Below are 24,860 nucleotides of genomic sequence, written 5' to 3'. Positions count from 1 at the left end.
TTATTCATTTTTAATTATTTAAGATAATAAATTTAGAATCCTAAATGATGTCTATTTATTTGATCTATAAGAATTAGTTTTTCATATATTTTTATTTATTTTAATACTTAATGTAATACATTTTAAATTATAAATAAATTATATTTAATTTATTTACACTAATAACTTTTTCATTAAAAGGTTCAAAAATTTCTTGTTTCATGGTCATTGAGAAAAAAAAAACAAAAAACAAAAAATTAAACTATCTAACCTTTTTATCTTATTTATTTATTTTTATATTTTCTATCCTTATCTAACCTTGGATTGGGCTCAAATTTTTAGCCCAAGATTACAGCCTTTTGGGGTTAGGTTGATGTTGGGATGGGATGGGCTCAACCCGCCCACAATGTAGTCCGGGTTCAGGATATATATTTATAGGTGAACTAGGGTTTATGGTGGCTCACGCTGATCCAACCCAAGCTCATTCTCGCGGAGTAGCGGCCGTCGACACCGCCGGCGGTAGTCTAGGGCTTCAAGACTGACAACATGGTTCGTTAAATTCTCTTCTGTATAGTTTATGTCCCTGGTCTATGATTTTTCTGTTATCTGCCTAGGTTTATTGTTGTTTCATTTGAAATTTTCGATGGTAGTGTAGATCAGCGCATGGTTGCGTTTTTCAATCGCAATTGATAGGTTTGATAGATTATAGATCTAGAACTGCTAGATCCAAGCAGTATGATAAATTTGACTCCTTGTTTGGGGGCTGAGGAAGCGTGAGAAAAGAAACGAAAGTGAAAGTTGGATACAATTTTTCTCGTGTCGCTTTTTCACGAAATGGAGAACCTGAAAAACTCAGTTTAATGTTTAGTCGTGGGAAAAAACCATTAAAAACTTGGATAATTTCTGCTTTCCTCACTTTTCTAAGCAGCCAAACGGGGTTTTGTCAATAAATAGCAAGTAGAAATGGTTGGTTGTCGGATTGGGAATGAGAGGATTAGGCTGTTTGGCAAGCCAAAATATTATTGAACATTGAAAATGACCTGGAAAAAGAAAATGGAAATCTCTTGCTCTTGGTACACTTGTACGGCACAAAACTAAGGATCGAACATGGCAAGCCCACCTTACTGGGCATAAAAATAAGCCAGGTTTGTAGAATTTACTTGTGTTTTTCCTTTTGCTGATTTTATCAGGAAGGGGGTGGACTTTATGGCCTGTTGATTGGATTTAGAAAGAAGAAATCGCTGATACTGGATTAGATACCATGTGTTTTTCATAAAGTTTTTCATTCCTGATTGGAAGTGGATTAAGGATAATATATAACCTGCCATTTTTTAATGTAGCTTATAGTTTTCAGCTAGCATCTTTGAATGACTTACAGGAATATTTGAATGTGACCTTCATATTAGTTTCCCCATTTTTCTTGTTCTGTTGGTTGTTGAACCTCTACATTTTTGGCACATTACAGGCACGAGGGTTAAAGAAACATTTGAAGAGGCTTAATGCCCCAAAGCATTGGATGCTTGACAAACTTGGGGGTGCTTTTGTAAGTGATAAGCTTTTCACAGTGTGTTTCCATTACTTAATAATGTTAGACCCTCAGGTTTTACTTGTTTTGCTTTAATGTCTTATAATCTGCCATACAGGCTCCCAAGCCATCTTCTGGACCTCATAAGTCAAGGGAGTGCTTGCCCTTGATCCTTATCCTGAGGAACAGGTTGAAGTATGCTCTCACATATCGTGAGGTCATTGCCATTTTGATGCAACGTCATGTTTTGGTTGATGGGAAGGTCAGGACTGATAAGACATATCCCTCAGGCTTCATGGGTATTCACACTCCAACCAATATACAGCCAATTATTCTTTGCATATTTCTTTTTGAGAGCCTTTTTTCACACAATCTTTGTAACTTTGCAATGAGAAATATCACATAATGATGTCAAGATGTATTCTCTCTATTATGTGAGAATGTTTTAGCTTCTTTATGAGCATAGTGTTCGATTTGCTTGATCGAAGACAAGTTAGGATAACTTATTTTACTTGCTCATTCCAGATGTTGTGTCAATTCCTAAAACAAATGAGAACTTCCGCCTGCTTTACGACACCAAGGGCCGGTTTCGTCTCCACTCAATTAGGGATGAAGAGGCTAAGGTAGGTGTTCGATTTGTATTCTCTTTAGTTTTGAGAGGATTATTTTGAATTTCCTGTAAGTTAAATTTAAACTTGGTATAGTCTGTTCTCTAGATGATGAAATCATATTCCTTAAGTGTATAATAACTGGAGATCAAAGATCAGTTGGCTTGGAGTAGTAGTTGAGTTTAGCTGATCTATTTTATAAGATTATGTTTTATTATATGATTGAATTGATTTCCGTTAGTTATCGGGGCGAATACTGGGAATTGTGGTCCTAATAAGTGACACATGGTTTTGGGTTCGATTCCTATCACTGATAATACTTTGAATTTACCCGGTGTTGGTTATCGCAAGATGGTCAACACCCTAAGGTTTAAGGTTTGGGTCCCCATAGAGAGTTCTAAGGGCTTGACCATGAGAGGTTCATCAGTTATAAAAAAAATTTATATGATTGAGTTGATGTGATATTATATTTGATGGTACTTGAAAATATTGTACATAAAAGATATTCTTCAAAAGAGAAAAGAATCTCCTACTTTGTGGATGCACAGTTTGTACTAAACTGATTTAGGCATTTAGGCTCTGATGCAATGTTATTTGTCATTCTTGCAGTTTAAGCTCTGCAAGGTGAGGTCTGTGCAGTTTGGACAGAAGGGAATCCCATATCTCAACACTTATGATGGGCGAACCATCCGCTACCCTGATCCTCTGATTAAGGCCAACGACACTATCAAGCTAGATTTGGAGAGCAACAAGATCACCGATTTCATAAAGTTTGATGTTGGGAATGTTGTCATGGTGACGGGTGGAAGGAACAGAGGACGTGTTGGAGTCATTAAGAACAGGGAGAAGCGTAAGGGCAGCTTTGAGACCATCCATGTCCAGGATGCCACTGGGCATGAGTTTGCAACACGTTTGGGAAATGTGTTCATCATTGGCAAAGGTACAAAGCCCTGGGTGACTCTTCCCAAGGGCAAGGGTATCAAGCTGTCCATTATTGAGGAGGCCCAGAAGAGACTCGCAGCCCAAGCAGCTTCCAGTGCCTAATACCATGGGGTCAATTTTCTTGGTATGTCCTCCAGGCATAGTTTTTATACAAGTTCAGTAGATGTGACTTTGATTTTGCAGTTTAATCTCTCTTATTAGTCTTTATGCTTAAAGATTCATGTTTTGATTTCTGGTGTTTCTTTACCATTACTGAGTTGCAAACTGTATGCTATGGGCTGGAATTTGGATAGACTAGATCGTTTTGATTAGCTAAAATCTGTCCTGTATTATGTTTTGTGATGTTGGACCTTTTTTTTGTTCTCATAAGGAATATCTACCTTGCATTTGCAGCTTTTATCATTTTAATGACTAATGTTGCTTGTTTTTCAAAGCTAGGGTATTGAACCTTTTTGTCATGGTTCCATCCATTTAGCTTTGACATCATTTCCATATGCATGGGGTGTTTAACCTCTTTCTTTGCTTTGACATCATTTTAATGACTAGCCCATCTTTTATCAGCTTGTCTGCCATGCCCACCTTCTGTGGCATACAAGGTCCCATCTTAAATTTCTTGGATGACGTAGGTGAAGCCACAGTGGTGTTAAACCTCTTTCTTTGTCCAGGTCCTTTGCCATTTTGTTATTTTTATAGCAGCTCAACTAGTCATTGTGGCTGTGTTTAAAAGCAGCCAATGTGAGAGTTGAAAACCATATTGGCAAAGAAACCACCACCCAAAGGGCTTTCAGAGGAATGTTTAAAAATCAGGTATCCCTAAAAAACTAAATATTGAATGAAAGATGTATGGAAATTGAATAGAAGCAAAGAACTGCTGAATGGTAAGAACTATTTTACCTCGATTGAAGAGTTGCTTGGCACCGAACCTAAAATCATAACAAGAAAATACTACCATAATTTCTTCAAGTTAAAAAATGTCATCACCACCCAATTCAGTAAAAGCAATGAAACCTTGTAGAAAGGAAACAATTATCCCAGAACAACCACCAAAGAAAAAGGCTGCGTTTCAACGTCAACAAAGAGTGGGAATAGGTATTGTAATTCTTCATCATGCAAAAGAAAAACCCATTCCAGAAAGAACCACCAAATCCTTCATCACGCATAAGAACTACTCCAAAACAAACGGCCTAACCAAATCCAGCTTAGCCTGCATTTCAACCCTAACCAAGACAGACCTAATGCTGTGATTCTTCATCATGCAGCAACCCCATGATTGAGGAGCATCTGATCGAAGTGCCAGACTCCTGCAAATTCATTCATTAGAACTGCTTTTAGGGTCGATCAAAAAGAAAACAGAAGGGAAGAAAGACAGCCATGTATTAGAGCTAGATGAAAGATGAAGGGTAAAGGAAATGGGACGCCCAAGTTAACCAGAAATTACCATATCCTTTGCCCAACCTTCTCAACTGAGCAACATATTCTGCTACTTTCTTGATAGATTCCACCTACATGTAAAAATATACATTAACTGTTGAAAGCCCTGCTTACAAATATTTGGTTGAACAATCCAAACGGATAAAGAGAACAAGAGAAGTTGCCTCACCTGCTCGGTCAAGAACTCACTTTCGATGAAATCCACCAAATGAGGGTCATCATTTTCAACAGCAACCTGTTGGTATTCAGGAAAGAGCAGACTTTAGAAGAAAAGCAATGTGCTAGCCCACAAATGATGGTGTCAAAGCATGAAGCCTCAAACACCATAGCTTGGTACAGAGGGTAACTCAAAGCCCAGTTTACAAATCAAACAAACAGAAAAATCCAAGATAGAACATACATTACTAAAGATGGAATAAGAGAAACACCATGGAGGAGGGTAAAGCAATTACTTTGTGTAAATCCAGAAGTTTCTGAGTAGTTAACTTTTCCAGAGCCAATGCTAGCTCCATTGCTGCATTAATATTTGCAAATTAATACTACTATGCAAGAGATGAAATCAACCTCAAAGCAATGTTATACACTAAAAAAATCAATAACATCGCAGACTAATTGCCTATTGTACTGATCACATTTTCATGAATTATAAAAGTATTGATAATATGCAAACATTGCATCTCTGGTAAAAAAAAAAAATGTAAATACTGCATCAAAATGCCCACACATAAATTTGCATTACAGAATCCTATGTGGATCCATTTGAACGAATATATCATTACTCTTAACATGCACAAGAATGATAAAATGCATAGAAATCCAATGGCGCATGATAACTCATTTAAATCACGTCCCAATTAGCCCAAACACGCATTAGAGTAAAATGAACAGCTTCTAACACTGAGATCATTAAACAATAATAGTAAACAATGCAGTGAAATTTCCTACATTTTAGGGTCTCATCATCAACCTATCTCAAATAAAGATGTTAGTATTATTCTACATAAAATCGTGATTCTTCTTCCTTTCTGGGCCCAAAAAAACTGTCTGGGCATGCAAATGGGAATTTCCTCATGCATCCTAATGGCTGTCCCAGAGTCATCTATAAACAAACAGGGGAGGGGGCATGCGAAAATCACATATACATTTCAGGAATTATCTCATCACGAAGAAGAGGACCAATTGATGAACCATACCATGCAATGCATCTCCCTTTTCATCATTATCGAATTCTGACGGTGGCCTCACTATGACCCGTAACTTCACTTTTCCTCCACGTTTATTCTAAAAATCCATAGAAAATCAGCATTACCACCCAATATATGTGTGAAGTTTAATGCAACGCAGCTAGCCACCTGGTATTCCATCAGTTTCTCAGCATGCTCTCTTTCTTCTGTACTTGATTCCTTGCAAAATCTACATGTAATCAAATAATGTGGTAGTCTAAACAAGTACATCAACCAAGAAAGGTAGAAAGAGTTTTTGGTTTTGAAGAATTACTTGGCAAGGCCCTTGAGAGCAATATTATCTCTATCAAAATAGGCATACAGAGTATGATAGGCATAGGAGACATTGTATTCCACACTGTGATTGGTAGAACAAAGGCTAAGTTAGAAAAGTAAGCTGATCAGCATTATAAGGAAACCAGAAACCTAGCTGAAATTAAATAGAAGATGAAGAGGAAAGGAAATTGGATTTCTGTTGTGCACTATCTGGTTCACATTTTGGAAGTACCTCTCTCACTTTAGAGTCTAGTTCAGGGTAACAAAGCGGAAAATAGCAATCATGTAAGGATAAACATGAAAGAAGAATAAAAGCACGAAACACACGCATACACAAAAAAAAGGTTCAAGATAAAACCGGCTGCTTTGGTAGTCGTGAGACGTAGTCCTTTGTTGATGAGAAAACACAGAAAAAGAGGAAAAATAAACATAAAAACAAAAACCAAAACAATTGTATTCGAGCTAAGTTGATCAAGCTATTATGATGACAGGTCCATTTAATGTATGTTTGGTATCATTTTCCAAACTACAGTTCTCAACCTCTTAACAAATCGGAAAATGAACACTGCAAGAGCTTTGAGAATGCAATTTTTTACATTCGTGTGAAAGAAAACAAAGAAGTCGATGCAAACCATAGCTTGGTGTTAGTGGAGGTTTAATTAAGAACCATCGATTTGAATGCATGTTTTATACCATTTTCCAAAAAACAGCTAGCTTTCAACCTCTGCACAACTCCTAAAATGAACACTGCAAAGCCTTTTGAGAATGCAATTTTGACATTCATGTAAAAGACCTACAAAGAAGTGCAAACCATAACTTGATCTCGGTCTTATTCGCCTTGTCCGGATTCTAGCAACTCTTCTCTCTTTCTCTAAACATTTTTCTGAAAATCCTTCATTTTCTTCCACTTTCTCAACAAGCAAACAGAGAATAAGAAGAGAAAAAACAAAAGAATCCTCAAAAAATAGTCTCTATTCAACACTTATAACAACATTGAAGATTAGAAACATGAAAAACTCTAGACATGAATAAAGTACATAAAAAAGAGAAAGATGAATTTCTCTCTCTCTCTAAACATTTTTCTGAAAATGCTCCATTTTCTTCCACTTTAAACAAACAAACATGGCATAAGAAGAAAAAAAATCCAAGGAAGCATCTACAAAACAGTCTCTTATCTAACACTAGAAAGGAGAAAAAACTTTTCTGAATATGCTTCATTTTCTTCCACTTGCTCAAGAAGAAAACAAAGTATAGGTAAGAAAGAAAACACTAAGAATCATTGAAAAAAAAGAGTCTCCATCCAACACCTTAAACAAAAATGAAGATTAGAAACATGAAAAACTCTAGACTAGAATAAAGTAAAAAAAAAGTGAGAGAGATGAACAAATCCGACTTGATCTGTTCATTGATGGCTGTTTCACATGGACTGGAGAACTTCAGACGAGAGAGAGAATCTTGAGGACAAGTCGGGACGACAAGACGCTCCTTCTTCACTTCCTCGAATGGATCGAACCAAGCGCCTAAAGTTGATGCCTTACGGGACTCCTTGGAAGCCTTAATCACAAACTTGCCGCCAAAAACATTCTCATTCCTCCATGGAAATTGTAGAACAGTTGAAGAATACGCGTTCTTACGATCACCAATTAACGAAGCGGAGGAGGAGAGAGAGAACGAAGCAGACGACTTGAGCAGCATTGTTAGTAAAACGAGAAAGCTGAGGGAAACTGAGAGAAGTGGTGATTGAAGAACGAAAATGAGAGTGGCATTGAAAATATGAGAACGCCAGGGATTTAGTCCGTTGAGGATGAGACACGTGGACGGTTGAGATTGCTATAGTGGGAGGGGGCGCGTGGTGGCCTCGTGCTTCTCGTGACGTTGCTTAGGGTAATGTGTTCAAGATGCAACTGTAATTCGGTGAAAGGAATATTCGTAATTTCGTAAGCATTTTTTCCTTTTTAAAAAAAAAAAAAATTTTATTCTGTTTTTATTTTGAATTTTTTAAGACATCAGATTGGTAAATTACGGTTATCGTAAAAATTAACATCATAAATAATTTTCTAATTATATTTTCAATTCTAATTTTTTTAAATAGAAAATAAAAACATATTAGATAATCATATAACAATAAATAAAAGATCTATAATTCAAAATTTTATTTGTAAAAACAAAATGGATGATGCTAAATACATTCTCTTATGTCCTCCCATTTAATTGCCATTTTCAGAATACATGTAAGTTTAATTTAGCTTACTTGAATAGCTAAATCAATTTCAATTAATTTCAATTTACTCGAAACCAATCCACTTTAGTAATTCTTGGACTGATTAAGAATCAATTCAACCGCATGTTTACATTTTTGTTTTATTTCTAAGGAATCAAACGCAAGAAAGTCATTTCTTTTCTTTTTATTTTTAACAAAACCTGGAAAAAAAGTATGGGATGTACCTAATTTTAAGAAATCTCATTTTCCCCCAAATGGAAAAGTTAAAAGGGTGTTGTTACTAGTTATTGAGGAGGAGCTAGTTTGTGATCAGTGAGTGACAGGAAAAAACATAGGGTATCATGATGTTCTTACATGCGATTATTTAAATCAAATTTTATAACAAAAACAATGAATTATTAAATAATAAATTAGTACTAAAAAATTAGGTAGACAAAATTGAAGGTACTGTAATTCATGTAAGGATTCAAAATTCTGGTCTCTTCTACAAAGGTCTCAGAAAAGAGAGAATTGCTTTCACCATCCCCTTCTTTATGCAACTGGGGCAGAACTTGTCAACACAATTGGAAAACAACTCCCAACAGCATCATGTTTTCTTGATGCCGACTCTTATCAATTGTTCACGGAGCAAAGCTAACGAAGAGGGAAAAAAAGGTAAACAAATGTACATAAACAGAAACTTTCCCATAAGATTTAGAGGTATTCGGGAGATGATCTTCATCCTATCCTAGTGTCCGATGATCTTGAAATCTAGTTATTCCAACACCTGCTGAGAGCTTATCTATGTGCATGGGGTCGTTGCATGTCATAAGGATCAAGTGGCACTGCTCCAGCACCATACTGAGGACCGGCATCAGGGCCTCCATGAGCCTGAAATTTAGAGCAAACAGAATCAACAGATGTATATTAAAGGTGCCTAACAAAGAGTTGTGTGCTTTCTGCAGCAATTGACATAGGGAAAGCGGCTTAGTTGATTGGGAGGCTGACTGAGAGGATTGCCTAGCTAAGGCGAACAAAACAGGACTGAAAGAAAAACTCCTAAACATTGACCCAAACCATCTATGAAATCCAACACAGTAAGAACAAACCCCTAAGGGATCCTACACCAATCCAAAAAAGATCTGAAGGAAAAGGCTTTAAGGGCCTGACCTAAACTCTCTTTTTCTCTGAAAATCCTTTAATTGTGCACACTCCATAAACATCAAAATAAATAAAGAGAATCATCCTCCAGACTATTCTCCACCGTCTTCTCACTCCCTTATGATGCTACCTAGGAAAACCTCACTAATGGGAATTAGAAACACCCATGACAGCCTGAACAAAGCAAGTAAAAGGAGCCAAAGTATACAAGTTTTAGTGCAGTGAATTAAGATATAATTCTCTCATTAAAAAAAAAAAAATTAAGATATGATTTGCTGACTCTTCCTTAACCTTGCACAAAAAAATCTATTCACTAAAAGTCAGCCGCTGTTCATTGGTTGACTGATCATCAGAATCTTCTCCCAAGTAGCTTCCCAAGCAGAAAAGCACACCCTCAGAGGGGCCTCCCCAAATATCCAACAAGACGCATGCTATTGAAGTGCACAAAATTCACTAGACAAATTTATTCTGTGGCTAATGCTATGTACAAGAATTTTCACAACATATAGAACCCCATATTATGTTGACTTAGGATATTTTTGTTCTCATAAAATAAGAGTCTGTTTAGAGGTGATTTTGACAGGACTAGAAATGAGGAGTTTGGCTCTGTTAATAAAAAGAAAAAGGGAAATGAGGAGTTTTCCAAACCTTTAAAAATCACTTTTAAGTGATTCTTGGACAATTACTCAGTATGTAATTCTTCCAAGAATTACTTTTTTGTTCTACAACATATTACCAAAAACACTACCCAAGCACCATTTTTTTTTGTTTATATCCAAACACCAAGTGATTTTCCTAACTTTTCTAACAGAAGTGCTGTTATAAAAGCACAACTGACTGAGAGTTTTAACCAAAACCACACCTAAATGAGCTCTAAGAAAAAGAATGGCTTCAGAGAAATATATTCTTTAAAAAAAACACAAAACTACTCTACTTAGAACTTCATTACATGGACAGAAAAATAAATAAAGGAAAACAATAACAGTTTTGGGGAATTCCACAAACATCATGGTCACAATCCCCAGTCTGAAACAGTTCAAAAGTTCCAAAGGTGCGATTCAGTCACCAAACCAGACAACAATATGTTCAAACTTTGATCTCTTAATATATATACCAGCAATTAACAACCATTGTCCTTAATAGGAGAAATACTAAGGTCATAATTTCATGGAAGTCGAGTTGACATGGCTAATGGACTAGAAACACCATAAAACAATCACCAAGAAGATCAGACAATGTTCTAATAATCTGGAGAAGAATATGATAAGATCTGGACACCTCAATGTAGCACCTTCCGATCTAGGATTAGTTGCAACCATTTAAGCATCAGATATAAAGCCTATGAAAAATAGAGTTCCAACTATAGACGAAGGTTCTGTATGCAGATCAAGATTATCATAGGGGGAACATGGATATACATGGCTACACAACTTGGTGATCAAAGGAAGTTGATCCCCAAAAAAGGAGACTATTATTAAAGAACTCCTAATGAGCAGTGGAACAAATAAAATTGCATCCCCTAAAAGATAGCTCTTCTGAAAAGGATAACAGAACAAAGCTGGACATGACAAGAAAAGGAATGCAACTCTCTCCCCTTGTATAATTTTTCCTTATAGTACACTCCGTTGTATGATCAAATTGGCAAAAATCTTTGGGTACCAAGCCTTGATGGGAAAGGAGACACTATCTTTTAGTACAATGTGAAGTAGTCTCCACAGATTTCAGTGACTAGAACTGAAAATGAAATTTATTTAAAAGAATAGGGCATCAACAAAGGATCTGACAAAGCTTTTACACCTTTCTAGATCATTTACTTTTCTTTCAGTGACTGATTGGATCAATGATAACAAGAATGGTTTTGTTTGCACAAACTATTGACAAAAGAAAGTCTAACCATCTAAGACAAGACAAATTGCAGAACAGTTTATTATTTTACGTTCATTACTTATTCATCAGGGAGGATGAACCAAAACTTCACAGTTTGCAACCTATGCACTATTTGATAAAAGTTTAACCAAGGATCCAAATATTGGCATTGAGTGATATATATCACTCTGGATACTTGGCAATATCTATGGAAACATAAACAAAATATTGATAAAGAAAATTCTTTTAGAAGTCAAGTATTTTAAGCTAAAAACAAAAACAATGAAATACAAGCAAGTACCGAATTTTCCAACCATTAAAAAAAAGTACTGAATTTACAACAGGTCCACAAATAATACAATTCATCTTTACAATAAATTCCACTAATAAATAATTAAATATTATATAATATTCTTAAATGGAGTATGCATATATCCAAACGAATGCAAAATGTATCAAAAACTGTGTACGAATGAGGTGGTATAGACAGATTTTAAACAGAAGTTCTTGGGTTTTTAAATAATTTTTTATTGATTATTCCATTAAGTAAATATAATTATTATGTAGGGTGTGGTAGTCCGATAAGAGATATCAAAGGAGAGGGCAAGGAAACTAGGAAATAACTTTTAAAAAAAGAAAAATAATAAAAAGGATACATCCCTTTTTATGGTTCAAATATTGCTAAACAAATAAACATTGTGTTTATTTCTCACAAGATCTCATTATTTATAACAATTTATCATCAAAAGTTGAAAAAACAAAAAATCAGAGCTGAAGTTGGAAAAGATAAATGAGAAACAAGATGCAAAAATGGGGAATTTGTTTCTAAAGGGAAGGGATGATTTTCCTTTCTATCATTGCAATATTACTTTATCTCACTATTTATTGCAATATTTTTGCAAAGTTTGGCAAAAATAATAAATATTAAAAAAAAAATCATTTATTTCATAAAATACATGCAGAAATATATAATAAGCAGACACAAGATCACACACAAGATCCACACATAATCTTTTACTCAGCCAAACGTCCCCTTCAGTCCAGTGTCCATTTCATCCTTAAAAATTCAACCAAATCAACCGCTTCTCTCTGCCACAAACCCTACATGTTTTCATTTTTATATAATTTTTACAGTCTAGAATTTTATTCAATTGAATTTTACAAACCCTAGTTGTCCTAACCCTCCCCATCTTCGTCTTGCTGTTTCTCGTATTTACCTCATTTTTTGGTAAGTAAATAGGTAAATTTTATAAAAATCAAACAAGGATGCTATACACCAAGGTATATAGGACGTACACAAAGGGTACCAAAAGGCATAACCCTAAAGGGAGAGGACCAACAAAAATAACCACTCCCTCTCTCAACAAGAACCCATCCAATCCACAAAATCACCTCATTGATTACTCTCACAAATTGAAGCCACACAATCCAACATGAAGATTCCAGCTGCTTTATCTCTTTGGCTCACAACACTCCAGTGATAGTGGTGACTTCGTCCTTTATATTGTCACAAAACTCACTACCCCATCTGAGAAACAGGCCTACACCTAAGCAGAGAGGGTCCCCGGTTCTCTATTGATTTCAAACTGCACCAATAGCTCACACCAAAATCAAGTGTCCTAATTGACATGATTAAAATATTTTTCCAGAAAAAGAAAATAAAAACCAAAACAAAACAAAAACCCTAAATAGTCACTCTAACAAAAGGAGTTGCAATTAATCCTATACATAAATTAAACAAAAAAAATCCAACAAACGAAAAGAAGGCAACAGCTACATGAATTATCATCTGCCAACTCTTTATTTTGATATGTGAAGATACACTATGGAAGAATGAGAAGTAACCTAATTTCAAAAGAAAATAAAGAAGAAGACGACGGAAAAACTAAAAAGAGAAGCAACACGTCTACCTCCAACCTTGACATGCAGTGTAAGTATCAAAAGCTCCATTCCACAACATACACAAAACTTGTACTTCCAAAGTATATACTACTAATGAATCAGCTAGCATATTTAGTCATTGTAGTTAAAGTTTTAAGACACTAAAAGGCATTGTTCTAAGATCCAAGGATAATAATTTAATACGTATTAGCGTCAACATGATTGAATAACATCGGCATTGCATTGGAAGTCTCAAAATTGAAAAAGAGATTAAAAAGCGTAAATACCCGATGCATGGCATAAGGATCATGATAAAAACTTCCTCCATATCCCATATCAGAATTTCCATAGCTAGCAGCATATGCATGAACAACGGGACCTGAATACAAACAACTCAAAAGTTTAGCAGTTCAGCTTTGATAAAACTCTCAAATTCTGCAGATGTTGAATACAGAAAACAACCTTAGCTATAGAATAACAAACTATTTAAGATGACATACTTGGGTTTGCTGCTGCAGCTGCTGCGGCTGCTGCTCTCGCTCTCTTCTCTGCATTAGCAAGCTCAGCACGTAACTTTTCAACTTCATGAGCCATGGCCATCATATTTTTCCCCATTGCTTCACTTTGCTCAAGGTTATTAGAATGTGTCTTTTTCTCATACTCAATAGCAGCCCTATTCACATGCAAAAGAACAGAACAGTGTGATGACTCAGATTTTTAAAAATAAAGTTGTATAATCTTCCAATGACTAATATAAACCACTGAATGGCTAAAAGACTGCTGATGAGCCGAAGGCAACCAAGAAATTATGCAATTTACAAATATATCAATGCAGATGGATATGGGATTGGGTAATGATGATATATAGACAGTAAACTACATTACACATTGGCACCAAAAGCAAACCCAATCAGTTAAACAATTATAAGTATGAAAATACCTACTGACTACCACCTAACAGAACAAAGAGGGAGTATAGATTGGTTCTTCCATGGAGATAAAAACCTAGATTACATTTAATTTTTAAAAGCTCAAACATAAAATGAATGTATTACTAATCTAGTTTCCCTTAACAGTAGGAGGGTATTTGAATGCATGCGCAGATTCTACAATTTCTCAATTTTCATTTTCAAATTCTGAGTGTTTGAATTGCATGGAAAAGGATATTAATGTCTCCATTTTCATAGGATATCATACATGATCTATGCCCATTACATGGTACTCTTGCCGAAACAGGAAATGTATAAATAGAAAATTTTACCTTCCTCTTTGGAGCTCCTTACGCATGTTCTCGATTCCATCCTTAACCGCTTGCACCTCCTTCAACTCTGAGCGTGAGACGGAGAGATTGGTATTGATCGTCTGCAACTGCGCAGCGAGCTCCTGCCGTGAAGCGCTCAGTTTCTGAACATCAGCCCTAACCTGAGCCAACTCCGCATTAAGAGCATCAATCGAACGGACCTCGGCCTCCATCTTCAGCGAGCGCTCGTAGACCTCCCGCACCTGAGCGTCTCTCTCGGCCTTAACGCTAGCGGCGGCGGCAGATAGGTGACTTATCTCCTGCTGAGCGGCGGCCAGCTCTTGCTTGAGCGCCACGTGTGTCGCGGCCAGCCGTTGATTGTCCCCGAGGAGGGTCTGGATCTCACGGTGCTGGATGACGATGCGCTCATCAATGACGGCCGGGTGGTAGCGCCCGGCGGACACCGGAATTGGGCCGCTGCGGTGGCGGTAGCGATCCTCTTCGATTAGGGCGTGGTGATTGTGATGAGAAGGGTATGGTGCCCTTGTTGATGACACTTCTCGAATTTTCAAGGCATTTGGTGGAGGAAGGTGGTTTCTTCCAGCCATGGCCCTCTCTCTCACTCTCTGAAGAGTGTTTGCTTCTCTTCTCTTCTCTTCTCTTTGTCTCGGTCCCTCACTCTCGCTTTGCCTGCTGCGACAGTTTCGTGCGTGTGGAAGTTTGCCTGTCAGACTTATATAGTACTTGGCCTACCGACCGCCGATAATAGCAATTTTCTTTAATTATTATTCCTTGTTATGATATGTAAGGGGAATTTTTACGAAGGTGCAATTGGTCTAACCCAACACCACCACCAGCAAGGAGGAAAATATCGGGATATATCGGCGATATATCGGGAGGGGTCGACATGATATTTCGTGAAGAAAAATTGGAGGGGAGATATTTCCGTAAATATCGCCAAAATATCGGCGATATATCTGTTCGGGGAGATATATCGGAGATATTTTGAAAAAATCGCCTCTGGTGACAAAATATCGGTGATATATCGGAGATATATCGCTAATTTTTTTGTGATATTTCCCCTCCTTCATGCAACGTGATCTGACGGCCCAAATCACATCCGTGTTGATCCGACGGCCTAGATGTGATTCCAATGGTAATATGGCAATCCAACGGCCAGATTGCTCTCAGATTTTGATCCAACGGCCAAAATTGATTTTCAATGGTAAATTAATGTTCCAATGGCTATTTTGGCCCAAATTTCTTCTATAAATAGCCCAAATTTCATCTATTTCATCAATTTTTTCTTTCATTCTTCATTTGCTCTCTCATTACTCCAATTTTTATTAAGGTTGTTCAATTATTTAATCATTTTAAGGTATATTTAATTTAATTGTAATTAATTTTGTTTGCAATTGTAATTAGCTCATGTATTTTCAATTAATTAGTATGTTTGCAATGTGGATGATTTAATGCTATTTTTACATTCAATTGTAATTAATTTTTATATTTTTATTGAATTAACTTAGGTTAATTTGATTATTGAATTATAAATTGATATGTTTATTTTAGATTATTATTTGTGATTTATTTTCACATTTAGAATTAAATTAAACTAGTTAACTTAGCTAAATTATTTAATTAATTTAATTAATATGCTAAATTATTTAATTAATTTAATTAACGTGAACTAGTATATTTTGAATATGAAATATGCTTATTTAATGAATTTAATGTGTACAAATTATTGATATTTAATGAAATAAAGTATTTTATGTAACTTTATAATGAGAACAATTACAAAATTAACATTTTTTATGGATCAACATGATATAATTGTATCTAATATCGCAAATTATATCATATATATATATATATCAAATTTTTCAATAAAACAACTTTAAAATGTCCATTATACTTCTAATTATATTATTATGAGGTTTTTCTTGCATTTCTATGAGTTTTTAATAATTTTAAGTCTACCAATATTTTTTTTCCAATATCCGCCAATATATCTCTAATATATCCGAATATATCTCTGATATATCCGATATATCCGTAAAATCGAAGTACCGATATATCCGTGATTACCGATATTTTCATCCTTGACCACCAGCGACTTTGGCCTTAGATCATGGGGATCAAGATCAAGATTCGGATGATCCAAACTTAACTCCATCTTGATCGAATAATTTTGTAATATTTATAAAATTACATTTTCTTAAAATGTGATGATTTCATGATTTTTTATGTAATAACCCTCATTTTTCTTAACCTTGTTTTAGAGGATTATTTGGGATTGAACACATGTTACAAGCGGTTGAGTCATTTTTGCGCTTTGTAGTGCAATTGGTTAAGGTAGGAAGGAATCGGTTAAGGTACATTTTTATATATTATATCTCTTTCAACCAATTGATATGTTATGATGCTAAGCCCTAACCCTCATTTGTTAGTACAATTAATGCATTATGACGGTAAATTGATTGAACTATTATGTGATCTATTAAGTTTTTGTAAGGGTTTTGAGGATTTAGAATTAAAAACATGTCAATATAAGTGTTTAAGAGTATTTTTGTACATGACACTCATTGCATTCAATTGTTAATCCATCTAATTCTCTCACTCAAAGTTCTTACAAGCGTATTTCTTCTAAAACTCATTGTTTTTTCAAACGCACCTTCAAGTCCTTCTAAGCTTCCAATTGTATTACGAGTTTTACTTGTTATACTAAGATTGAAGGTTTCATCTTAGTGCACATTCATTTCGTGATAAGTGATTTTCAAGCAAGGTAAATTACTTTAAGTATTTGTAAATGTCTACTATAACATTGGAATCTAGGTATGGACATTATAGTTTTGAGGTTCAAACTTTTAAGTTAATAGAACCCTCACGATATGAGTTTGAAGAAAGTGTATGTAGGCGAATTATTGGACTACTATAAAAGAAAGGGGAATTTATGTAACCATACATCAAGGGGCAAAATTTTGCCTTTTGGAAACTTTACTTTTTATTTTTCAAATTCAGTGGATTTTATGGAAAATAAACGACCTTTCATACACTATAATAGTGATGTTGAGGCCCTTCCAAAAATACCATTCTATAGTTTGACATCTCTCCTAGTTGGAAGTTGTTTGGAAAAGCCACATAAGCAAAGTCCAAATCAGTTGTCCACTTAAGCCAATGACATGACTCAGTTACATGTTATCGGCCAGCTAGACACTCCACATGGATTGATTTTTTTAAAAATATTTACCCCCAAATGTCTTCTTCTTTCTTCAACCAAACCCTAACACCAAAAACACATGTTCTTTCTTGTTCGTTCACAGGCACAACCCATCACAAGGCAAAAGGATCCATAAAAAATCTGGTAGGTTCTCAAATCGCGATAACCCATCAACCCCAAACGAACTTCCAAACTTGATCTCTTATTTTGTTTCTCCTCCATCACCATAAGGAAGACGACATCTTCATTTTCCCACCAAACATCAATCTGAAAACAAAAGTCCAAGTGTGAACCCCCTAACAAAGGTCAGGTAGACAAAAAAACCAATTTCCTTCTTCTTATTTCAAGACTGACAGTCATTTTTCTCCTAGTTATACTTCCTATTTTGCTTTTACATCGAAGAAGGAGAAAGAAAGCAATTGAGAGAACGAGAGAACGAAGAATAAAAATATTGTAGTTGCATTTAACTTTTAAAGCAAGGGTTTTTCCAGGTGATATATATATATGTTATTAAATTTTGTAATAACTTTATATTTTGATTTGTCATTTTGATTCTTTAAGATTTGAATAATGTCATAGTTATGTGATTTGTGCAATTTTGTGATTTAAACTTGATTACATTGCATATTTCTACATGTTCAATGTCCATTAATATTGTATCTAAATTTATATTTTAATTTATTTAGGGTTTATTTGAAATGAAATATGACTTAAATTTTGATAAATTATGGGAAATTGAGATGGTGGTAGGCTATATTGATTTTGTTTTATTTTTTGAATTGTTGTATTTGTGTTGTATGTGGTTGGTGGGAAGAATACGGAAAAGAGAAGAAAAACATGACTATTGCATGTGAAGGGAATACAATTTTTAGGAATGTTTAAACAATTTTTTGTTTAATGTTGTTTATATGGGATTCCAAAATGAGTAATTTGAATGATTTTTTATAGTTGTTAATTGGTGAATCTAATGCATGGGAAAAGAATTCATGTTTAGTCATGAGTAGATGAGTATAAATTTTAAAAATGATTGGGATTAAAGTTTGAATAAATTTCTTAATAAAAGTTTTGAATTTGTAATGAATGAGGGTTGAATTGAAGAAGAAAATAAAACAAATTTAGTAAAGCGGGCATGAATTTATGTGGGAATTAGGAAAAATAGTAGTGGAGCCTTAGGTTCAAAATTGATGGTCACAACCACAAATATGATTTTTTTTTGTTTATGTGTGTAGTAGTCATAGTAAGGGTCTACCCTTGGATGAAGGGGCTGACCGTAATCCAGTTAATGACATTTGGATGAAATTATTGTTTTCGTAAGAGGTTGCAGTAAGTGAATTAAAGGCTGACCCATTTGTTTGGAGGTAGACCCTTAGTTGTAAACATTGTTGTGGTTTAATATGGGCAGTAGGTAAAATAAAGGCTGACCCATTTGTTTGGAGGTCGGCCCTTGGTTGTAAATATTGTTGTGGTTTAATATGGGCAGTGAGCAAAATAAAGGCTGACCCATTTGTTTGGAGGTCTGCCCTTGGTTGTAAACATTGTTGTGGTTTAATATGGGCAGTGGGAAAAATAAAGGCTGACCCAATTGTTTGAAGGTCGACCCTTTGTTGTAAACATTGTTGTGGTTTAATCTGGGCAGTGGACAAAATAAAGGTTGACCCATTGTTTGAGGGGGTGGCCCGAAGAGAGTGACATTAGCACAATTTGGCTTGAAGAGTTACCAAAACAATGGTTGGCCCATGAATTGAGAGGTTCACTCCCTAACTTATATAACATAGCAAATTACTACCAAGTAAATAGAATAATTGCAATGCTTAATGTTAAGTATACACTATGCATGTCTATATTCACACCATTAATTGTAGACCATGAAATGTAAATGAAGCTCATTTGTAAAGTTTCAAAGATAAACGATGTATTAATATATGATGGTCATAGGCGCGATAATCAGTTTTGTTATAAGTAAATTGGTTTAGGCAGTGTTATTAAGAAATTAGTTAATTGTTTCAGCTTGACTAAATGTTCATGCTTCTAAATAGGGGTTGCACATGATCGAGTAGCATTTAAATGGATCCAAGTAATACAATTTATTGTTATCTGCACATTGGAGGAGAGCTAGTAAGGGATGAACATGGCAATGTGGAATATATGGGTGGGAGACGAAACGGTCTAAGTTTAGAACGATCAATGACATATAATGATTTTGTTTCAAGGATTTGTGGGAAAATGAACATCAATATAGTGGGACCAACATTTTCATATTCTCTCCTGTTTGATTTATATGCACTTCAACCATTGAAAAATGATGAAGACTTGACAAACATGTTTCAATTTAGTGACCGATTTGCACGTGTATATATATATATATATATATATATATATATATATATATATATATATATATATATATATATATATATATATATATATATATGTTTAGCATCAATAGTTGAAGACGATGAAACGATTGAGAATGGAGGACAAGGGTAAGTTATATAAAAAAAATATCTAATCTTAAATGATTCTGTGTATTTATTACAAATATAGTTTTACTCAGAATTTGCTACAATATAAAAAAAATGATGAAGTCCTAATATTTTTTCACTTAAAATTAATTTGATTAGATAAATGATTAATAATTTTAATTATTTAAAGAAAATAATGTTAATAGAAAAATTGTCACCACATATTTGTAATAAATTTTTAGAAATCATATCTCAAATCAAATATTTGATATAAATCAATTTAGTTTTTATTTAAAATGTAATAAAATATGTTTTAATAAAAGTATTTTTTAAATTTTTAAATAAATCACTTAAATATATTAAATGAATTTATGCTAATTTTTTGATAAAAATTTAATTTAATCGTACTTATATCAATTATATATCTTAAATACACACACACACACACACACACACACATATATATAAATTACAAATTTTGCGAATGATGTACAAATGGTTCCAAAGTGTGTTTCGAGGTGGGGATCAACCATGAATCCCTTTCTTATAGGTTGCCAAATTAAATTATGGTTCATCCATATTTAGATGGGGGTCTTAGAAGCACTAAGATCGGATGTACCAAATTTAATGAAAGATATACCAAATTTTGTGAATGATGTACCAAGGGTCCGAAAGTGCATTCCGATGTGGGGATCGGTCCACAATCACTTTATTATGGGTTTCTAAATGAAATTATGGACCATCCATGTTGAAATAGGGGTCCCAGAAGCAGTCGGATCGGATGTACCAAGGGTTCCAAAGTGTGATCCGAAGTGGGGATCAACCTCAAATCACTTTGTTATGGGTTTCTAAATGAAATTATGACCCATCCATTCTCAGATGGGGGTCCCGGAAGCACTAGGCTCGGATGTACCAAATTTTGTTAAAGATGTACCAAGGGTCCAAAAATGTGTTTTGAAGTGGGGATCAGCCCCAAATCACTTTGTTATGGGTTTCTAAATGAAATTATGGCCCATCCATACTCAAATGGGGGTCCCGGAATCACTAGGCTCGGATGTACCAAATTTAATGACGGATGTACCAAATTTTGTGAAGGATGTACGAAGGGTCTGAAAGTGCGTTCTGAGGTGGGGATTGACACCCAATCACTTACTTATGGGTTTGTAAATGAAATTGTGGATCATCCATGTTGAAATGGGGGTCTCAGAATCTGTTAGATTGAATGTACCAAATTTAATAAAAGATGTACCAAATTTAATGAAGGATGTACCAAATTTTGTTAAGAATGTACCAAGGGTCCGAAAATGCGTTCCGAAGTGGGGATCAAACCCAAATCACTTTGTTATGGGTTTCTAAATGAAATTATGACCCATCCATGCTCAGATGGGGGTCCCGCAATCACTAGGCTCGGATGTACCAAATTTAATGAAGGATGTACCAAATTTTGTTAAGGATATACCAAGGGTCCGAAAGTGCATTCCAAAGTGGGGATCGACCCCCAATCACTTACTTTTGGGTTTCTAAATGAAATTATGGACCTTCCATGTTAAAATGGGGGTCCCGGAATCTATCGAATCGGATGTACTAAATTTAATGAAGGATGTACCATCTAAGCATGGATGGGTCATAATTTCATTTAGAAACCCATAACAAAGTGATTTGGGGCCGATCCCCACTTCGTATCGCACTTTGGAACCCTTGGTACATCCTTCATTAAATTTGGTACATCCGATCTAACTGCTTTCGGGACCCCCATTTCAACACGGATGGTCCATAATTTCATTTAGAAACCCATAAGTATGTGATTGGATTCCGATTCCCACCTCGGAATGCACTTTTGAACCCTTGGTACATCCATCATTAAATTTGGTACATCCGAGCCTAGTACTTCTGGGACCCCCATTTGAGCATAGATGGGTCATAATTTCATTTAGAAACCCATAACAAAGTGATTTGGGGCCGATCCCAACTTTGGATCGCATTTTCAGACCCTTGGTACACCCTTTACAAAATTTGGTACATCCTTCATTAAATTTGGTACATCTGATCCGATTGCTTCCGGGACCCCCATTTCAACATGGATGGTCCATAATTTCATTTAGAAACCCATAACGAAGTGATTGGGTGTCGATCCCCACCTCGGAACGCACTTTCGGACCCTTGGTATATCCTTCTCAAAATTTGGTACATCCTTCATTAAATTTGGTACATCCGAGCCTACTGATTCCGGGACCCTCATCTAAGCATGAATGGGCTGTAATTTAAGTTATAAACCCATAAGGAAGTGATTTGGGACCGATCTCCACTTCGGAACCCATTTTCGGACCCTTAGTACATCATTCACAAAATTTGGTACATCATTCATTAAATTTGGTACATCCTTCATTAAATTTGGTACATCCGAGCCTAGTGATTCTGGGACCCCCATCTTCACATGGATGGACCATAATTTCATTTAGAAACCCATAACAAAGTGATTTGGGGCCGATCCCCACTTTGGTACGCATTTTCGAATCCTTGGTACATCCTTAACAAAATTTAGTACATCCTTCATTAATTTGGTACATCCGAACCTAGTGCTTTCAGGATCCCCATCTGAGCATGGATGAGTCATAATTTTATTTAGAAATCCATAACAAAGTGATTTGGGGTCGATCCCCACTTCGGATCGCACTTTGGAACCCTTGGTACATCATTCACAAAATTTGGTACATCTTTCATTAAATTTGGTACATCCGATCCGATAGATTTCGGAACCCCCATTTCAACATGGAAAGTTCACAATTTCATTTACAAACCCATAAGTAAGTGATTGGGTGCCGATCCCCACTTCGGAACGCACTTTCGGACTCTTGGTACATCCTTCACAAAATTTGGTACATCTTTCATTAAAATATCGTACATTCTTCATTAAATTTGGTACATTCGATCCGACAGATTCCGAGACCCCCATTTCAACATAGATGGTCCACAATTTCATTTAGAACCCCATAAGTAAGTGATTGGGTGCCGATCTCCACCTCGGAACGCACTTTCGGATCCTTGGTACATCCTTCATTAAATTTGGTACATCCGAGCCTAGTGATTCCGGGACCCCCATTTGAGCAAGGATGGGTCATAATTTCAATTAGAAACCCATAACAAAGTGATTTGGGGTCGATCCCTACTTTAGAACGCATTTTTGGACCATTGGTACATCCTTCACAAAATTTGGTACATCCTTCATTAAATTTGGTACATTCGATTCGACAGCTTCCAGGACCCCCATTTCAACATGGATGACCCATAATTTAATATATGTTAAGATTGTGTTACATTATGGTAAGAATGATTGTCCTAATATATTCTTCTTACATAACATGACATGTAAATATTTCAAAATTAATGATGGTTGGAATATATTCCTCCTACAACATTACATCAGGTATATGTACATAGGGTTCCATATATTGTGGGAATCTGGGCAGGAATATATTCCTAACCTACACTATGTAGGTCTTATGTACCAAACAGTTGTGCATGGAAACCTATTTGAAAGGAATATATTCTCCCTATTTGTAAGATAACAAGCCATTGTCTCATTAGTAGGAAGGAGAAGGTTGTGGACGTACATATGGATGTGAAAGGAGTGAGTGGAAGATACGGCTTGCAATGACTTTGTCACGACTAAATAATACCAGATGGGTAATCAATTATATGCATGATAAAAGTGTATAAAATGGGTGATGCAACAAATAATTCATTCCATATGTGAAACATTTACAGAGCAGCACACATTTGGAGGCAAAATTTGGAGCCTTGCTTGAAGAACTCCACACCGGAAAATAGTTCGGTTTGGTAGGGTAGGTGGTGGTTGAATGTGTTTAAAAATTGTGTTCGAATGTTTGTTTTGTGTCAATATTATAACATATGATTCGTAGCTCTTGCAATCATGTCAATCCACTTTGTTCATGCCAAAACCATAATTTGAAATGAATTATTCTTATTTTGCAGTTATTACGGATGGCTAATGATGTATATTATGTAGTTTTCATTGGTCGAAAAAGAGGTATTTACAATTCGAGGCCAAAATGTCAAGAACAAGTGGTTGGGTACAAAGGAAATGTGTATAAGTAGTACAAAACATTCGAAGAGGCTAGACGGGCTTGGGTGTTCTATGAAGTAAGGGTGAACTGTACGAAAAACACATCTATGCCAAACCTTGGAGAGGAGGTGAATCTCCCAACTCTGATGGAACAAAAAGGGGATAAGGGAATGCATTGGGCAAAACATCAACCTTTCATAACTCCTTTCATTATGGGTTGTGTTTGCACAATTGTTTTTATGTGGATAATATCAAAATTTTGAAAAATAAAAATTGATTTTAGGTCCTTCATGTAATATACATGTACTGCAAAATAAAAGTGATTTGCCAAAAAAAGTTCAATATGTGGTACGTCATCTTTATCACAATTGTAAAAATTGAAGTTAAAACTAGGGTGATTAATCATGTATACATGATTGGGAATAATACTGATAATAGAAACCAATCGATGACAAAGTATTAGATAATAACAACGTTTTTTGTAGGAATCGACATGAAGGAAAACTAAGGCCACTGCCTTCATGTCATACACATCCCCAATGGTATGCTAAACTTTGGAATCTTATGTTATATGCAATACACAAAATAAGGGCCCACCCTTTATTTCACAGGCATGCCTATGTGTCGAAGATGCCATGTGCAGTAGGCAAATTAAGGGCACACCTTTCATTTGACATGCATGCAAATGGGTGAAAACCTAATCGTAGTTATTATTTGTGCAATATAAAAAAGATAGGCATGCCCCTTGTGCAGGCAACA

The 24,860-nt window shown here is 35.4% G+C and overlaps 3 protein-coding genes across 6 annotated transcripts; 1 reads left to right on the top strand and 2 right to left on the bottom strand.

Moving 5' to 3' along the window:
• Positions 1–436: 436 nt before the first annotated feature.
• On the top strand, positions 437–3,462 carry LOC117916100 (40S ribosomal protein S4). Its single transcript, XM_034831941.1, has 5 exons — positions 437–528; positions 1,445–1,522; positions 1,623–1,803; positions 2,030–2,127; positions 2,722–3,462. Exons 1-5 carry the CDS (start codon positions 526–528, stop codon positions 3,154–3,156), a joined length of 795 nt encoding a protein of 264 aa, XP_034687832.1. The 5' UTR covers positions 437–525; the 3' UTR covers positions 3,157–3,462.
• A 461-nt stretch (positions 3,463–3,923) lies between these two features.
• LOC117916101 (ferritin-3, chloroplastic-like) lies at positions 3,924–7,882 on the bottom strand. 4 transcript variants are annotated; one of them, XM_034831946.1, is made up of 8 exons: positions 7,378–7,880; positions 5,983–6,066; positions 5,838–5,898; positions 5,679–5,766; positions 4,938–4,999; positions 4,655–4,720; positions 4,493–4,541; positions 3,924–4,355 (listed from the first exon to the last, which is right to left on the bottom strand). In XM_034831946.1, the coding sequence occupies exons 1-8, from the start codon at positions 7,677–7,679 to the stop codon at positions 4,306–4,308; spliced, it is 762 nt and encodes a 253-aa protein (XP_034687837.1). In that variant the 5' UTR covers positions 7,680–7,880; the 3' UTR covers positions 3,924–4,305. The 4 variants fall into 4 exon arrangements, with proteins under 4 accessions (XP_034687837.1, XP_034687834.1, XP_034687836.1 ...); XM_034831943.1 differs by having other exon boundaries at positions 4,493–4,556; positions 7,378–7,878; XM_034831945.1 differs by having other exon boundaries at positions 3,924–4,541; positions 7,378–7,882.
• Positions 7,883–8,632: 750 nt separating this feature from the next.
• LOC117916099 (protein FLC EXPRESSOR) lies at positions 8,633–15,048 on the bottom strand. The gene is made up of 4 exons (XM_034831940.1): positions 14,354–15,048; positions 13,593–13,765; positions 13,380–13,471; positions 8,633–9,075 (listed from the first exon to the last, which is right to left on the bottom strand). Exons 1-4 carry the CDS (start codon positions 14,938–14,940, stop codon positions 8,983–8,985), a joined length of 945 nt encoding a protein of 314 aa, XP_034687831.1. The 5' UTR covers positions 14,941–15,048; the 3' UTR covers positions 8,633–8,982.
• Between the last annotated feature and the right edge of the window lie 9,812 nt (positions 15,049–24,860).

Source organism: Vitis riparia, chromosome 6, assembly GCF_004353265.1.
Source record: "Vitis riparia cultivar Riparia Gloire de Montpellier isolate 1030 chromosome 6, EGFV_Vit.rip_1.0, whole genome shotgun sequence".
Classification (NCBI taxonomy): domain Eukaryota; kingdom Viridiplantae; phylum Streptophyta; class Magnoliopsida; order Vitales; family Vitaceae; genus Vitis; species Vitis riparia.
This window is presented reverse-complemented; position numbering and strand designations above follow the sequence as displayed.

Coding starts and splice junctions, on each gene's coding strand:
- LOC117916101 (XM_034831942.1), bottom strand. CDS start 7,679: ATGCTGCTCAAGTCGTCTGCTTCGTTCTCTCTCTCCTCCTCCGCTTCG. Junction 5,899..5,982: donor GCTCTCAAGGGCCTTGCCAA/GTAATTCTTCAA, acceptor GATTACATGTAG/ATTTTGCAAGGAATCAAGTA. Junction 4,721..4,937: donor AACTTCTGGATTTACACAAA/GTAATTGCTTTA, acceptor GAATACCAACAG/GTTGCTGTTGAAAATGATGA.
- LOC117916100 (XM_034831941.1), top strand. Junction 1,804..2,029: donor ATATCCCTCAGGCTTCATGG/GTATTCACACTC, acceptor TGCTCATTCCAG/ATGTTGTGTCAATTCCTAAA. Junction 2,128..2,721: donor TTAGGGATGAAGAGGCTAAG/GTAGGTGTTCGA, acceptor TCATTCTTGCAG/TTTAAGCTCTGCAAGGTGAG.
- LOC117916099 (XM_034831940.1), bottom strand. CDS start 14,940: ATGGCTGGAAGAAACCACCTTCCTCCACCAAATGCCTTGAAAATTCGA. Junction 13,472..13,592: donor AGCTGCAGCAGCAAACCCAA/GTATGTCATCTT, acceptor GTTTGTATTCAG/GTCCCGTTGTTCATGCATAT. Junction 9,076..13,379: donor ATCCTTATGCCATGCATCGG/GTATTTACGCTT, acceptor TCTAAATTTCAG/GCTCATGGAGGCCCTGATGC.